Below are 18,516 nucleotides of genomic sequence, written 5' to 3' on the forward strand. Positions count from 1 at the left end.
GTTTTGCTAATAAGACCTGCACTGTCTCTGAGGTGATTAAGAAGAGCAGTGAACTTCTCACCGACCCCAGTGATGCCACTGCCTGAGATCAAACATTCATTGAGGGCAGACTACATCTTGGGAGAGTCCACACAGAACAATGGTATTTTTGGACAGTGATTGATGGTATGATGTCCGTCAGTGGTTTGATTGTAAGGCAGCATTGCAATGTGGGTGTGGCGCAGTGGGGGGGGGGGGGGGGGGGGGGGGGGGGAACATGGGGTGGGGGGGCGCCGGAGCATTAGTGCAAACGAGATGAGCAGGAAATGTGACTCGGCATAGAGAGGTTCATGATGACATGAGTCATGTGACAGTGCATGTAGTGTCAGCTTCACATGATGATGTGCGTAGAACTCTGGTGGCTGTTCAAAGAAGGGCAGTGCATGTGAGTAAACTTCTGGGCCTGGTGCAGTAGGTATGACTTTCCAGATGTCAGGTGTCTGAAATGGCAGAAAATGTATGTGAGATTGGATATGAGGTCCTGGCACCATGAAGAAGGAAGGCATGTTCCATTTATTGTCCAGCAGCACAGTCTGTGTCTCGTGGAGGTTGTATGGTCGTGCAGCCATTTGTGATGCAGTTACTGTGAGTGTGATGTCATTTGAACTGGGAGGCAGCACTATCTGACCTCGCCAAGGCGAAATCATGAAAAACATGTTCTTGGAGTCCACAGTTGGTTTTCGTGCTGTGTGTGGGTGATGCAAATGCAAAGCACGGTGCTGGACCGGCAGCAAGTCAGTTGTGGTGCTCAGTGCAGCTGGGATATGGGTGACATTATAGTCTGTCTCACAGAACCTGTATTTAGTCACAACAGCTGGAGCAAGATTTGGAAAATCGGAATGTACAGGTACTGAAAGGTGATGTAAACCCTGACTCCATGGTCCGTTGGCAGACGGATGAGGAAGCAGAACGACAGGGTGGTATGGCTCGGTGCATTGTTGCTGAACCTTAACAGCACCGTGGGAAGCATCCGTATGTTTCAGGTTATTAATGCAGGTGTCATAATGCTCATAATCGCTAACACTGGAACACGCAATGTTTTGTCCTGTGCAAAAGTCGAAGTCACTTAAGTTAATCTTTGTTAGAGAAGCCAGCAGCCATTGTTTCTTGTGATTATGTTCTGCACTTTTGTCTGAAGACCAGGAATAGATTCACTCAATGTCAAATCTGGAATGTTTATCATGAAGTCACTAGGTAAATTCAGTACTCATTGTGGCACAGTTCTCTGCTTGGCCTCGCTGGGGATGCGAGATTGGTCCAAAGATGTGGTGGACAATGAAGGCATTGTCGCTATGTTGTTCGGCATTGCAGTATCATCGAAACCTTGACAGATATTTAGCAATTTTGCTCGCAGGTTGTTCATGGAATTCACGAACACTTGTTAAGAGATGTTGACACTGTTGAATAAACAGTAAGATCGTACCATTTCTAACGGCAGCATTCTTGATCGCATAACCACTGTGGCAGATTTTCGACCTAACAGCAACATGGCAATGTGATGCGGAAATTTGGAGTCACCACTGCATGAAATGGGGTACCAGCAGTGTGATAGCAGAATAGAGACACAGTTGAGAGGGATGATTTCCACACTATTTATTGGTAAGCAGAATATACATAACTCACATAATTGTTATGAGTGTACAGAGCATACTAACTCTATCTGCCTCAAGGGCAGCAGTCCTCCTTTTCTCCAGTAAGAGATGTTACACTGCCACAGCTTATTAAAGAACACAGAATTGTTTAAACTTGATGTGTTCTGGAAAATAATGTAAACCTAATGTAATTTTTAAATCTTTGCTGTAGGATTTTTTTAGGTGAACAGTGCAGTTTTAATATGCATATACAGATGATGCAAAACAGTATAATTCCCTTGGCTGCTCGGTGAATTTTTCCTGATAGTGCCTTCAGTCTCTATAAACCAGATATGTTCACAGTGCTCAGCACTGAGTTGTATGCAATCCTGAAGGCACTGAAGCAGATAGAGGGAAGAAGTTCCTCATCAGTTCCAGTTCCCCAAGCACTTTTCAGTTCAAACGCATTCAGCTGAGAAAATGGTCCAAAAGATACAGAATATAACTCTCCTGCTGTAATAACTGGGACTGGAAGATATTTTCTGCAGTGTATGTATCCATATGGCAATACGGGGAAAAGCGACCAGGAGTGACAGACTTGAAAAATGTGCCATTTCCTTTAAGGATACTGTCTTCTTGTTCAGCCACAGGATCATGTGCCAGTGGGAGGTGGAAGAAAGAGTGGTTGCAGGTGAGAGGTGCCAAGCTGTGGACAATAAAAACAGTGATTCCTCCTGTCACTCAAGAAACAGAATGAAGTCCATCTATCTCCTATAGGACATCATCCCTTCATATATGATTATCTGTAATGGATGGAAGGACGCAACAATTTATCATGCCTGTGGGATATGTATTTCTATATAACCCATTTTAATGGAGCATAGATTGTATTTTGACAAGGAAGAAAGGAACACTGAATTCCAGTGGACACTTGCCCTCCATTTAGCTGCTAGTGAAGCTAGTAGGATAAACATTTTACATTTAGTAAGTGATCAGCTGGCCATACATTTCTACTGTAACATTTTAGTTTGTTGGTATTGATTATTGATCTTATAACCCAGATAATGTGGATTTTAAGTGGGCTATGAAACTGTGGTATCAGACAGCCATGCAAATACGTTGGCTAAGTTAAGGGAATATTTTTTTCTTTTGAAAATAATCTCCACTTTCTCATATATGGGACAGCCTTTCATGTAAATGGGAAACAAACAATTTTTGCAGTTGATGAAACAAATGTCAATGCTTGATTGTGTATTCCAGTTGATTCTCGTTTGCCTTGAAAGTTCTATATTCTTCAATACAATGTTTCTTCCACACCAAAAGTCATTATGTCTGTTCTTCAAAATGTGTCATGAATCAAAGGAATAATTCCAGCATCAAGTGTCAGCATTTCATAAACACTTTGTTTAACTTTGGGAAATATGATATACCATATTTTTCCGTTAATATACAAGCTATATAGGAAATATGGAGGCAGATATTTACCTGCACTGAGAGTAAGTTTTCTTAGTAACTTGTATACAGTACTGGATTTTCATACTTTGGTTTTTAAAGTTTGAAAAAATGAAAGTGGTTTACTCATTTCACCAGAATGCAATTTTCCAAGATATCTTAATCTGGAAAGCTAAATAGCTTTGTTTGAAAATGTATTTTCACAAATGAGGCACAATAGTAATTGCTCAGATGTAGGTAAGGGATGAATCCATATTTCAAACAGTAACTCAAATATAGGTGGCTCTTCTTTTTTCTCATCTGCTGAATATAGGCACAGCATACACATAGCTTCAGCAGTTTAAGTACTGGCACTTCACTGGTCCATAAGCTTGGAGAATTCCCTTGATGGAGTCTCACCTGTGTCTGAGCTCATTCGCTTCATTTACACATACTGACACCAAGTCAGAACACTTACTGCCACTACAGCAACTTATGGAAGTTAAAGTATTAATTCTTGCAAAATTGTATGTAAAAAGGTTTTTTACATTTTTCTTTTTTTTTTAAGTTGCTCTGGTCTCAGTTTGAAACTGACTGTTAATCAAAACATCATTTTAATCAATGATATTTGAGTCAACTGTCAATTGTTATCACACCACTCTTTACGAAATTAAATGCACATGAATCTGCGTATGTTAGTAACTAAAAGAATATTTGTCAAAGGAAACACTGAATGTTCATGCTCACCTTCCCTCCTGCCTCCCATGTGTGCCCAGCCAGTACCACTTACCCATCTGTTGCCTATTTTGTTACTACCCCCCCCCCCCCTCTGCCACCACCTCCACCATCACCATGCCCTGACACTTTTTTCCCATCTACCTTCCCCCCCCCCCCCCCTCCCCCCCCCGGAAGTGAAAATGGCCTCCAGAGGTTGGTAACCATAAGTTGAGAACTGCTGCTGCAGAGCATGCTCTGCAACTGGTAATGGATGCCCTCAAAGTGGAGACTACTTCTGCGCCATTTCATGCACTCAACCAGTTCAGTGGTGACCATAAAAAGAGACATGCTGTGGACAGATCAGTTGACAAGTAACATGTGTAGGTTCAGATGTTGGCCTACCCTTGATGCTTAATTTCATAGAATTTATCAGTGAATGGGCTGGAAAAATCAATACTGGGTGTGTGTGTGTGTGTGTGTGTGTGTGTGAAGGAAGTCTGAGTGTCTTACCCTTCTTCCCAACTTTCTTCAGGCCATCCCTGTTTCCTCCATGCAGAAGGACCTAACAGTTTGTAAAGCTAGGACAGTGTTTTCCATAATGACTGAATGCATTGCTGATGGTCAAACTATTAATCAGAAATACTACAGAGAAGTCCTAGTCGTGATGGAGCTAAAGAGTAAAGAAGAAAAGAATGGATTTGTGGAAGAATGATGCATGGATTCTTCAGCAGGACAATGTGCCAGCTCACAATGCCTTGTCTGTGAAACAGTTTTAGTGGGCAAGTATATTTATTCTTGTGCTTGAACATCCTCTGTATTAACCATATCTGTCTCCCTGTGACTTTTATCTGTTCCAAAAAATGAAAAGTGCACTAAAGGGAACACATTTTGAGTTTGTTGAAGAGGTAAAAGTAAAAACAGCAGATTTCTTGCAGAGGACGAAAATGGAAGACCTACAGCATTGGTTTGAACAGTGGAAGACTCATATGCAGCAGTGTATAGATAGGAGTATATCAAAGGGGATAAAAGTTAGTATCATTATTTAATGGCCACATTTCATAGATACCTTTTTTTTATTCTCAATTATTTCTATGATCCAGTTATTGAAACTGCTAGGAATGGGAACACTGTAGATCAGGGCTTCCCAACGTGTGGTCCGCAGACCCCTTAGGGGTCCGCTGGCTCTTTCTAAGGGGTCCGTGGCCACCCTTCACGAAATAGTGTAAAATCATGAGTAAAATTATTGAATAAAAATGTGAAAATCAAATTCATCATTTTTTTTTTGGTGTGTGAAAAAAATGTGTACTTTTACTTCAGGTCGTATTTCCGAGCAGCCTTTGTGGTTCCTAAGTGAGAACGCATACACAGTTCAGTGCCGGAGAATACGGCTTCTCTGATCGACTGTTTCGCAACAATACGGGGGTCGTTTGTACGCCGGATCACGGGGGCAGATGCGCTGAAACTTTTTACGCATGCGTGGAGCGAGCTTTGTCGACCAATCACAGCACTCGCTGGCACATATACGGCCCCAGGCATCATTAAATGTTAAACTTGCTTTGCCAGTGCACTACCTATTTCATAAGTCGATTGACCAAGTTGTTTTCATTCATCTCTAAACCAAAAACTATTGATACTTCGGAGGGTGGGGGATGGGGGGTCATTGGGAACAGACTAGGGGACTGACATGGATTTTCGACTGAAGAAGGGGTCCACCAGCTGAAAAGGTTGGGAAGCACTGCTGTAGATGATAGTAAATGACAGACTGTTACTTGTTTTGTTTTGTTAGCAATTCTTCTTCCATAACCTTCTGAAATATCCTGAATGTTGAGAAGTATTACATATGTGATATTATGTATACAATATTTATATCAACAACTCTGCATTAACATGCATGCAAAATTTAAACCTGCAACAAAAATTCACCAACTGAATTTATGAATGTTTGTACATGTGATACTCTCTTACAGGGCTGGATTGTAAATATGGTACCATGGCTGTTCTGTATACCTTGTACATTTTTTGGTAGCTGGATGTCTGAGAAACTTATAAGCAATGGCTATGGTATTACAGCTACAAGAAAAATTACTGAAGTATTTTGCTTGGGTTTGCAAGCCATTGGATTGGTGCTAATACGTAAGACTTCATGTAGTACACAAAGAAAAATTTCTGAATTTATTTATAGTATAATAATTTATTTTGCTCTTAATAAATATATCAATCTGTTTTCTGCATGAAGTATAAGACAACCTTTCAGAATGTCAGAGCTTAATTCTTAATTTTGTTCATTTGTTCCCAAATGCAGCTCTAGCAGCAAATTACAAATGGGCACTTGTTTGGGTGTCTCTTGCAATAGGTTCAACTGGTTTCCACAACAATGCGATACTGGTAAATCCTCAAGATCTTGCTCCAAAACATTCTGGTAGTGTTTTTGGATTGATGAACACTGTTGGAGCTATACCAGGTAAGGAATTCTTCTGGTGACATATACTGAATTCAGATTTAATTTTTGAGATAAATATGCTGAACAGCCAAAATATTATGACCACTGCTCACTGTAATGTTGGATGTCACATGGTGGTGTTGGGTGCAGGTGACGTGGTGAGGGAACTATGTTAGTGGAGCAGAAACAAATGGGGGCTCACCCTAGCAAGATATGGGCTGCAAGTGGGGAAATCCACTGAGATAAGTGACTTTTACAAAGGGCAGATTATTATTACACAGAACTTGTGAATTAGTATTTCAGAAACAGTGAAGCTGGTCAAATGTTCACATGCTACTGTCATAAGCATCTATAGAAAGAGGTAGAAGGGCAGTGAAATTACCACTAGGTGCTAAATGGTCAGACATTCAGGAAGCAGGGTTTGAAGGCTTGTCTGCTCTTTAAAGTAGGGCAGGTGGTGATCTGTGGTATCTCTACCAAAAGAGCACAATGCTGGGACACCCAGAAGTGTTTCGGACCACACCATTCATCGTGCATTGTTGAACGTGGAGCTCCACAGCAGACCACCCCATTGTGTCTACATGTTAGCCAAACGAGATCATCAGTTACAATCACAGTGGACATGGGACCATCAGGATTCAAACATGGATCATTGGAAACATGTTGACTCTTCTGATGAATCAGTTTCTTGTTAGACCTGATCAATGGTCATCTCCACAAATGCCGTCATCAAAGTGAACAGCAGTTCGGAATGTGCAGCATGCCATGGTCACAAGCTGGTGGGAGCAGTATTACGCTATGGGAGACATTCTCCTGCACATGTGTGGGACCTGTGGTAGTAATTGGAAATTCTATGATAGCTGTGGACCACCTGCATCCCTTCATGTTTTGTGTCTTCCCTGACACAATGTCATCTTTCAGCAGTATAATTGTACATGTCTCGAAGCCAGAATCATGCTACAGTGGTGGTACAGACAACCTAGACATCACAAAATAACAATGGCCGTTATATGAGAAACCCTAAGTAAAAGCATTTTTCTGTATATCATAACAAGCTAAGGCACAATAATGGTACATATGAAGACAGTAAATATGCTGGAAGTAAATGGAACAAACACAAGCAATTGGCTCAGTATAAATGTGATGATGAGTCTATAAAGATAATTACAGCATGAACAGTGTAGTGCATAATAAACTTTATAAAGTATGTTTCAGTCATGTAGAGGCATGTGATGACTGTATTTGTTAAAACAATATTTGTGTTCTGGCATATTCAGATTTAGCTTTTTTATATTACCAGTTTACAGCCATATCAGTGTGACATTTCATAATCCTCAATTAATTTAAAACTGAAATCTTAAGCATGGCTGTAACTTCAGCAACTGTATGACAGTAAATTTGATAAGGTTTAAAAAATTATCCAACCATTTTCTGTGGTAACCCACTGGTTACCACAAGTGCCGTGGGCATAAGTTGGGGCACTACACCTCACAACAACTAAGGTGGCCACGATGAGCGATCTGATCACCGACAACAGTCAGCTGGTCCAATGTGTGTGCACAGTGGGATGCCAGCAACACTTGCTGAGAATTGTATCATTATGTGTGCATATTTGAGCCTCCGAGCTCTCAGTTGTCATGTATTCTAGTCATGTTATTACCCTCTGTGTACTCATTTTCTCTTTGTCGCTCCATGACCCAGTAAAACGTAGTTATTCAAGACTGTGTGTTTCCTTGTGTTCCTAGTTGGAACACAAATAGTGACGACCAAGGGTAGGATTTTCATGTGTTGTGGATTCTGAAGATTTATTGCCTTTCAGCTCTACTATAGAGGCTCTACTCCATTCTGTCACCCAACAATAGCAGTGTATGGTAGCTGTGTTGGAACAGTTGTTAGCTACGTTGAATCAGACTCTGGTGCTGGTGGTTGCTCACCTGCTGCTGTTCCCAGCTCTGATCAATTCATGGAAGACTGGAATGCTTATGAGAAGCAGCTTCGCCAATATTTCGTAGTGTGACAAATGGTCAACAAGGAGGTCTATAAGGCATTTTTTGTATCCTGGATACCCCTTTGTTTACCTGTGCCAGGTAGCTCCTCTGCAGGAATCAGCATTGCTTTCCTTTGACAATATGTGTCATTTGCGGTCCTCTCCTCACCAAAGCATATGTATGTTGTTGCTGCATATGTTGAGTTCTACCAATGTCCCAATCAGCCAAAGCAATTGTATTGAGTTTGGTTGACAGAGCTCCACGGCCTCAGTTGTAAATGTTGTTTTGTCATAGGTAAGTCTCAACTGTGATGTGCAGACACTATAGTGCCAGAGGGAATCACTCATTCGGCACCTGATAGGGAAGTATGTCAACATGCCCCTAAGTTTGAGAATTCTACATTGGATGATGTTTTGAATATTGCACAGTCGTTCAAGGTTTCCCACACTGTGGGCTACCAGTTAGAGGCCTGGAGTGATGTCGCCATTGCTGACAGCATACATTCCCGACACATGGAGCCTAGCATGCTAGAGGAGGAGTAGGCAGGCATGGTACAAACGTGCTCGCCAGGCCACTGCAGGCAAACACCTCATCGGCAGCAGGAACAGTGGACACATTTTCCTTTATATTCCTATTGTTTTGCAGAGCATGAGTGGGCAGCCTGCCCCATGCAATGGGTCACTTGTCATAAATGTAAGAAGAATGGTGACATAACAGCAGTATGTCACTCTTTAATCTCTCAGGAGTCCTTGCAGAAATCAGTGGATGTGGATATTCATGCCATTCCACCATAGTTCACCATTGTCTAAAGGCCAGAACAAACTTTTTATTTGCTGATGGGATGTTAAACTCAATCCTCCTTCCTTTCTTTAAAATTTTCATTGAAGTGCATTGTGATGAACCAACAACTGTGCATACAGATGTGGATATTCATGCCATTCCACCATTGTCTAAAGGCCAGAACAAACTTTTTATTTGCTGATGGGATGTTAAACTCAATCCTCCTTCCTTTCTTTAAAATTTTCATTGAAGTGCGTTGTGATGAACCAACAACTGTGCATACAGGTCAACACAGGAGCCACCATGTCACACTAACTCCCAGATGTATGCTATACTCTCAAACCCTCTGCCTGCCCTCATGTTTTTGGGTGTGGCCAGTGTCAGTTACTTTCAAGACCAGGCTGAGGCAGAGAGGAAGCACTTAACATCATTGGGAGCGATTTGATCAATTTCCCAAGTGAATGGGTTATGCCCTTAATGATCGTAAAGAAACTGTCTGGTTGGCTTCAGCTCTGTGGCAACTCTACGGTCACTTCAGTCACGTAGGCAACCATACACACTTACCCCCTACCTCACTCCATGGATTTGCTCAAGTTGGCTGGGGATCATTTCTTTTCAAAAATAGACTTGGACAAAGCCTACCTACAGTTTCCGTTGGATGAGGCATGAAAAAAGTTGTTTGGGTCAACAAACCTTTCGTCTATCAGTTTTGGTGGTTAATGTTTCCATCTTTCAACATTTTCTAGAGCAGATCATGATATTTGTTCCCTCTGCATTAACTATCTTGATGATATTGTCATGACAGGTACTACCGTGGAGGATCACATACGTAACCTTCATTCTTTGCTTAATGTTCTGCAGGCAGTAACCTCAAATATATCCTCACCAAGCCTCAGTTTTTCCAGCCTTTCATTGTTTATGTGGGTCATGAAATTTCACAGTGGGGCGTGCAGCCCGTGGAACAATACGCCGCCACCATTATGGCTTTGCCCTGTACGTGTAATCTATGAGAACTTCAAACATTCCTCAGTAAAGTGATATATTACCACAAGTTCATTTCCAGAGCAGGTACTCTCTACCACCCCTGGTATCTACTGCTTCAGAAAAATACTCCTTTCATTTCATATCCAGCCTGTAGGCATACTTATATGCAGCTCAGAGATATCCTTCACTCTGTGTCATATTTCGCAACTTTTAAATCTGGCAGTTATCTGGTCCTGGCCATGGACGCTTCTGAGTATGGGGTGGGGGTGGTCCTGGCGCATTGCCATTCCAATGGCTCCAAACAGCCTGTTGCCTTTGCATTGAAAACACTCAGCTTGGCTCAACAACATTGTTCTCAGGTGGAAAATGAAGTACTTGCTACAATATGTGCTGTAAAAATAATTCATGCTTCCTTGTGTGGCGCACAATTTCATTTCATTATCAACCATCAGCCCTTGGTTTCCCCTTTTAGCCTGTTGGCATCCTTACCAGACAAAGCCGCCCATTGTCTTCAATGTTGGGCTCTCGTTCTTGCCCTGGTACAGTTACGAGATTCATTTTCATCCCACATCACAATATGCAAAAACAGACGCTCTGACCCCATGGGACCTGAGCCGTCATTCAAACATGAGGTGCTGTTTTGATTTCAACTAGATGCAGAGACAAGGTCCATGGTGGATTGTTTCCGGATCACCAGTTCCCATATTGCCTCTACTGTGACAGTGGATCTGGTGCTCCAGCATTTCACGTGCACTGTACAAAAGTTATGGCCCAACCGTCCAACAGGCCAGGCATCAACCCACTTCAGAATTATTGGGTGTTGCACCATCATCTCTCCCTCTCAGATGATGATCTTCTCTTGTTGACTGATGAATTTATGGTCTGCGTCATGATTCCAGCAGCTCTGCTGCAGGAGGTCCCCCATTTATTACATCGGGATCACTGCAAGAGCTGTTACACAAAACTGTTGGCACACTGCCACATGATTTGGCTGGGCATCGATTGCAAAGTGGAACACTTTGTCATGGCCTGCTGCAAGTGTTTTTGTCAGCAGATTGCACAACACACTGCTATTTCCCTGTGACTGGCTCCTGCACACCTTTAGGAAAGAGTCCACATTGATTTTGCTAGTCCTTTTTCAGACACTTTCTGGTTATTGGAAACTCAAGCTTTTTCTCATTTTTCCTATGTTGTTCATTGCCCGTCTGCAAAGGCAGATGTGATGTTAAGGCCCAGTCAAAGATATTCTCCATTGAAGGCTTGCCTTGCACCTAAGTTTCAGATAACGGTCCTCAATTCATGGCTCATTGTTCCATGGATTTTTGTACTCACAATATCATTTGCCACGCAAGATGCCACCTTTCCCTCCACAATTGAATGGAAAGGCATAATACCTTGCTGCAACATTTTAGAAACAGATGTGCAAATACATGGCAGATTTTCCCACTGAAGAGGCTCTTACATATTTTTTGAAGCTTGTAAAGAATGACAAGAGGCCTACTAAGCTCCTGCATGCCTTTCAACCATGAACAATGGTCAACTGCTTGCTGCCGAGTGGATGTCCCCCAGCAGCACTAATTTCGTCAAACATCATGCCCCGCACATCTGTCTGGGCCAGCGGTTATGGATGGTGCCTCTCACAGGATTCCAGCTGTTATCTACAGCTGGCACGGCTGGTTCACACTGACGATCGGCTTGTAGCCCACCACCAGGATCAGTTGCATCCCAGGATGGGCACTGGGCCTCCTCCACTGGCTAGGGACCCAACACCAATAATTTGTCTGGTGCCGTCATTCATCCTCCACAGCCAGTTTTCTGTTCGCCACCACTGCTTTCTGCAGCCAGAGCAAGTCCCTCCATCTGCACTGAGCCTGCACAGCTGGCAGCAGTGATTGCAGCTGGGTCACCATCTCCAGCACGTCTCTTTGCCAGTTCACCGTAGTTGCACCCCAAGCTGGCGCCCTTTGTTGTAGACTCTGATGTGGATATAGCCTCCCTTCCCTTGCTTCTTCAGTCTGCTGGGTGCCCAGGATGGCTGGGGTGCCCTTGTCCCAATCACTTTTGTCTGTATGCACCAATTCCAGTGGACTGGTATCTCTTCGTACCTTTGGCTGCCACTATGGATGCTACCACAGACACTATGGATGTCTCAGCAGTCACAGCGTGGCAGGCGATGAAGTCTGGCCCTCCCCCCATCGTGTAGGAGGAGTGAACTAACTCACTGGTTACTGTCCTACTGTGCACATAAGTTGGGCCACTACAGCAAGCATAGTGCACAGCAGCAATTGAATGGTGCACCATGCAACAACCAATGTGGTTGCCGAGGGCACCCTGCTTGCCAGCAGCAGTCACCTGGTCTGATGTGGATGTACTGCATGACACTAGCGGCACCTGCCAGGAACTGTATCTTTATACAAGGACATTTGCATACTTGAGACTTCAAGTTCTCAGTTGTCAAACCTATTCTAGCCATGTGTTTAGTGTGATTACTCTCTGGGTTCTCATCTTTTCATTGTCATTCCTTCTCTTCCTCATTATAAGAGATGTAAATAAAAAATTTGTTGGAACACTTGACCTAGGTTTTGACAATTTTAAAATTGTCATCTTCAGAAGGTGTAAGGGACCTAAAAATTACATTAGTGTTTACAAAGTAAAAACTGTGACCAAAATATTGCATGATAAGGGTACCTACTTATTACATCACATGCTGATTAAGCACACTGAATAAAGCCAAACAGCTCTTGTCATATGAGACATTTGTGCACAAATTGTAATAACCTTCATAGAAATGTCCCCAAAGATAAAGCTGCAAAAAGAAAATGATCTTAGAAATAAAACAGAAAATCACTAAAAAATATGAAATTAGTACACACATACAATCAGTCTGCATCAACTATTTGCACTATCCTCAAGAAAAAGGACAATTTTAAGGAGATAGATACTTCACCGGAAATGACAAGAGTATCTATACAACAATTTCATATTCTGGACAATGTTGAAAGGTTGCTCCTTATACAGATAAATGAAAAGCAATTGCAAGGCAGTACTATTAAAGAGAACATCGTTTGTGAGAAGGCGAGAATGATTTTCACCAACCTCGTTAAGAAGACCCCAGGACCGTCAGTGGCTGAAGAAGTGTTTAAGAAAAGCCATGGATGGTTTGAGAAGTTTAAGAGAAGAACCGGTGACCACAGCATTGTGAGGCACAACAAAGCAGCCAGCTCTGACACAAAGGCAGCAGAGAACTTCATCAGCAACTTCCAGATGCTCATAGATTCTGAGAGCTATCTGCCACAACAGGTTTTTAATTGTAACTAGATGGGTCTATTACAGAAAAAGACGCCAAAGAAAACCTTTATAACAGCAAAAGAAAATGCTTTGCCTAGTCACAAACCAATGAAAGATCATCTCACACTGATTTTCTGTGCCAATGCAAGTGGTGATTTGAAAATTAAACCACTGCTTATTTGCTATTCAGAAACTCCATGGCTTCAAGGTGTGTAAATTCCAAAAGCACAGGTTAAATGTGATGTAGCAGTTCAACAAAAAGGCTTGGGTGCCACTTGATCTTTTTTGTAATTGGAACAATGAAGTGTTTGGTCCTTCAATGAAAAAAATATTTGCTTGAGGTGAATTTGCCACTCCTTGTCTAGCTTGTTATGGTCAGTGCTCCAGCCCATTCTCCGGGCCTACAAGACCACCTTCTTGAAGACTTTCAGTTCCTCAAGATCCAATTTTGGCCTCCCAAAACCAACCACTCTGTTACTCCAGCATATGGACCAGCAGATTATTTCTAACTTTAAGAAGCTATACATTAAAGCACTCTTTGAGTATTGCTTTCAGTTGGCAGAAGCTACCAGTCTCATTCTTAGAGAGTCTTGGAAATATCACTTCAACGATGTTGGCAGTTTCGGTATGATCAACAAGGTGTCGGAAGGGGTTACCAAGAGAAATCTCACTTCTGCTTGGAAGAAATTTTGGCTGGAGTGCATTGTCTAATGTGACTCTGAGGCATTTGAGTCAGTTCCTGTGGAGCCTGTAGTCAAAGAAATTGTGTCTTTGGGCAAGGGCATTGGACTAGAAGTGGATAGCACTGATATCAATGAGCTTGTGGAAAATCAAAGCCAAAAAATGACCACCAAAGAGCTTATGGAGTTGAAGTGTGTTTCACACCAGGAAGTTGTGGAGAGGAGTTCTTCAGAGCAGAAGAGGAGGCAGTAACAGCAAAGCAACAATCTTCTGGTGCAATAAGAGATATGCTGAAACCAGGGGAATCGCTTGCATCATACATTGAAAATCATCGCCTTAAGAAAGCTGTGGCTACACGTGCTACAAATTTATTTGACGATAATGCTGTGTCGCATTTTTGCCAAGTGTTGAAGCATCGGCGAAAACAAATGACTGTAGATAGTTTCCTAGTAAAAAAGAATTAGTTAAGTATTGTGAATAATAAAGTACATAATATTGTGTGCATAATTTTATTTGAATAAATGCAATGAATAAGTTAAAACTTTTGGTTCTTTTTCTGCATGGAATGCATTATCATATTTTACATTAATTTATATGGGATAAATTGTTTCATTAAACGAGTGTTTCATTCTGCAAGCAAGATTCTGGAATGAATTATGCTCGTTATGCGAGGTTCCACTGTAGATATCTGACATCTCATGTATATCTCATGTTCAGAAAAAAACGCAACACCTTGAATGACTAGATGTGTCCTGTTGCCTAGTTGGCACAGGGTCTGCCATGGGCCCTGATACTTGTTCCAGGCTTGATGCATTGACACATATAAGGTGTGAATGGCATCCTATGCTACAGCCATCCATGTTGCATTAACTTGATTCCAAAGTTCATCTGGTATTGTGTCACAGTGTGGAACCCATCGTTTCACCATATCCCACGCCATTTTGATTGGTAACAGGTCTGCCAGTCTGGCAGGCCAGGGCAAAAGATTGACATCCTGTGATACCAAGATGGTATGTGTTTATGCAGCAACATGTTGTCATGCATTGTCTTGATGAAAAATGGCATCTGCGATGTTGTGCATAAGGAGTATCACAAGAAGTCTCACAGGATGTCATTCAGGTAGGTCACACTGGTCACAGTACCCTGGACACACACCAACTGTGTTTTATGGTTGCACCAGACACCATAAGGCCTTGAGCTGGTGCAGTATATCTTGTGTGAATGCAGTCACTGCGATGCCGCTCCCCCTGTCTGTGGTGAACCAAAATGTGGCCATCATTTTCAAACAGACAGGACCCAGATTTGTCCAAAAACACCATATTTTGCCATTCCGATCCGCAGTGTTGTCATTCCATACACCATTGCCATCTAGAATGTTCCCGCACTTTTGTCAAAGGTAGGCAAAGAAGTGGATGATGCTCTTGTAACCCCTGCTGTAATGAATGGTGATGGACTGTCACCCCTGATAGTGTACGATGTTTTACACTGTTACACTGTTCCACTGTTGCACCAGAGCTGAAGAGGATGCAGGTCTGTCCTGTAATGCCATTTGGATGAGGTGCTTTCTCTAAGAATTACTTTTAACAATTAGTTCATGAGCCCACACAAATTGTAAATGGTTGTGAAAACACACCTGACCTCTTAGCCACAAATAATCCTGATCTAATAGAGTGCGTCATGATGGATACAGGGATTAGTGAACACAAGGTCACTGTAGTGAGGCTCAAAACCATATTGACCAAAATCACTATAAATAAATGCCAAATATATCTATTTAAAACAACAGATAAAAATTCGCTTGATGCCTTCCTAAGACAGAGTCTCCATTCCTTCCAAGCTAATTATGTAAGTGTAGACCAGATATGGCTCAAATTCAAAGATACAGTATTGACAGCTATAGATAGATTCATACCGCATAAGTTAATAAGAGACAGGACTGAGTCACCATGGTACACAAAACACGTCAGAACACTGTTGCAGAAGCAACAAAAAAAGCATACAAGATTCAGAAGAATGCAAAAGTTTCACTGAAACTCAAAATATAGTGCGGACGTCAATGTGAGATGCTTTTAATAGTTTCCACAATGAAACATTGTCTCAAAATATAGTAAAAAACCCAAAGAGATTCTGGTCGTATGTAAAGTACACCAGTTGCAGAAAACAGTCAATACCGTCACTGCACAATAGTGATGGAAGTGCTACCGATGATGGTGCCACTAAAGCGGAGCCACTAAATACAGTTTCCCATAATTCCTTCATGAAAGAAGACAAAGTAAAAATTCCAGAATTCGAAACCAGATCAGCTGTTAGCATGAGTGACATAAAAGTAGATATCTTAGGTGTTGAGAAAAAACTCAAATCACTTAAGAAAGGCAAGTCTTCTGGTCCAGATGGTATACCAATCAGGTTCCTTTCAGAGTATGCAGACACAATAGCACCTTTCTTAGCAATCATATACAATCGCTCACTTGATGAAAGCTCTGTTCCTAAAGACTGGAAAGTAGCACAGGTCACACCAGTATTCAAGAAAGGAAATACGAGTAACCCACTGAATTACAGACCCATATCACTGACCTCAATTTGCAGTAGGATTTTGGAGCATATACTGTACTCGAACATTATGAATCACCTTGAAGAAAATTACTTATTGATACATAACCAATACGGATTCAGAAAATATTGTTCTTGTGCAACACAGCTAGCTCTTTATTCCCATGAAGTAATGAGTGCTGTCGACACGGGATCTCAGATTGATTCCATATTCCTAGATTTCCAGAAGGCTTTTGATACCGTTCCTCACAAGTGACTATTAATCAAATTGCATGCATGTGGAGTATCGTCTCAGTTGTGTGACTGGATTCGTGATTTCCTCTCAAAGAGGTCACAGTTTGTAGTGATAGCCGGTAAATCATTGAGTAGTATAGAAGTGATATCTGGCATTCCACAAGGTAGTGTCATAGGCCCTCTGCTGTTCCTGATTTACATAAAAGATCTAGGTGATAATCTGAGCAGCTCTCTTAGATTGTTTGCAGATGATGCTGTAATTTACCATGCAGTAAAATCATCAAACGATCTATTCCAATTACAAAATGATCTAGAGAGAATTTCTGTATGGTGTGAAAAGTGGCAATTGGCACTAAACAAAGAAAAGTGAGGTCATCCACATGGGTACTAAAAGAAATCTGATAAATTTTGGGTATATGATAAATCACACAAATCTAAGGACTGTTAATTCGACTAAATACCTAGTAATTACAATTACGAGCAACTTAAGTTGAAAAGACCACATAGATAATATTGTGGGGAAGGTGAAACAAAGACTGCGCTTTGTTGGCAGAACACTTAGAAGATGCGACAAACCCACTAAAGAGACAGCCTACATTACACTTGTCCATCCTCTGCTGGAATATTGCTGTGCGGTATGGGATCCATACCAGTTAGGATTGACGGAGGAAATCGAAAAAGTGCAAAGAAGGGCAGCTCGTTTCATGTTATCGTGCAATAGGGGTGAGAGTGTCATTGATATGATACACGAGTTGGGGTGGCAGTCACAAGGCAGTCTTATTTGCAGTGAGGTCTATTTATGAAATTTCAATCGCTAACTTTCTCTTCCAAATCCCAAAATATTTTGTTGACACCCACCTATTTAGGGAGAAATTATCATCATAATAAAATAAGAGAAATCAGATCTCGAACAGAAGGATTTAGGTGTTCCTTTTTCCCCACGCGCCATTGGAGAGTGGAATGGTAGAGAAGTAGTATGAAAATGGTTTGATGAACCCTCTGCCAGGCACTTAAGTGTGAATTGCAGAGTAACCATGTAGATGTAGATGTTGATGTAGAATGCTAATCATTTCTGCAGAACATACAAATGTACATGTCCTGTGAATATGAATGTCCTGTCTCTAATTGCTCATGGTGTTCCGTTTTTTTCGAACATGAGTGTATGATACAGATACTAGAAAAACACACTACTGGGAAAATAAAATGAGATTAAGAAGTGAACTATGAATACATAGATAAGGTATCAAAAAATCTTTCAGAGGAAAGATAAAGTACTGCTCTTGTTTCTTACATTTTCCTTGCACTCTTTGAAGGAACCTTCTCCTCACCTCGACTCCATCCACTCAACAAAAGATAGCCAACATGTGATAATGCTATGAGGTTTTCAAAGCTATGTTTTATAGGACATATTGTGTTCTTTCTTTTTCTTATAATCCAATATCCTTTGTTAGTATGAAACATCGAGGTAAAAACAAACGTGCTAATTTGGAGAATGGAGTGCCCAGTTTGGAATGTAAACAATGATGAAAAGGATAGATTGCTACTCGCCATGTAGATGACACATTGAGATGCAGACAAGCACAGTGAGAAGACTGTTACACACTAACTTTAGGCCAAAGCCTACTTCTGAATAAAAAGGAAAACACACAAGCAGGCACACCCCATGTACACATGTCTGTTATTTCTGGTTGTCCTAACTGAACTGCAACTGTTGCATTGAACAAAAAGTAGTAACCAAGAGTGGGGCAGGGAATGGGGAGGGGTGGCAAGGTACTGATGTGGGGAGAGAGGAATGTTGTCTGGCAGAGTGTGC

The 18,516-nt window shown here is 41.6% G+C and overlaps 1 protein-coding gene across 1 annotated transcript in view; it reads left to right on the top strand.

The window, feature by feature from the left end:
- LOC124595890 (solute carrier family 17 member 9) overlaps positions 1 to 18,516 on the top strand; it is an 84,506-nt gene that overhangs the window by 59,951 nt on the left and 6,039 nt on the right. Inside the window, exons 6-7 of the mRNA XM_047134798.1 lie at positions 5,726 to 5,891; positions 6,061 to 6,219. Coding sequence (XP_046990754.1) covers positions 5,726 to 5,891; positions 6,061 to 6,219 — 325 coding nt within the window. The remainder of the gene's footprint in view (positions 1 to 5,725; positions 5,892 to 6,060; positions 6,220 to 18,516) is intronic.

The sequence above is a fragment of the Schistocerca americana genome, chromosome 2 (genome assembly GCF_021461395.2).
Source record: "Schistocerca americana isolate TAMUIC-IGC-003095 chromosome 2, iqSchAmer2.1, whole genome shotgun sequence".
NCBI classification, from domain to species: Eukaryota; Metazoa; Arthropoda; class Insecta; order Orthoptera; family Acrididae; genus Schistocerca; species Schistocerca americana.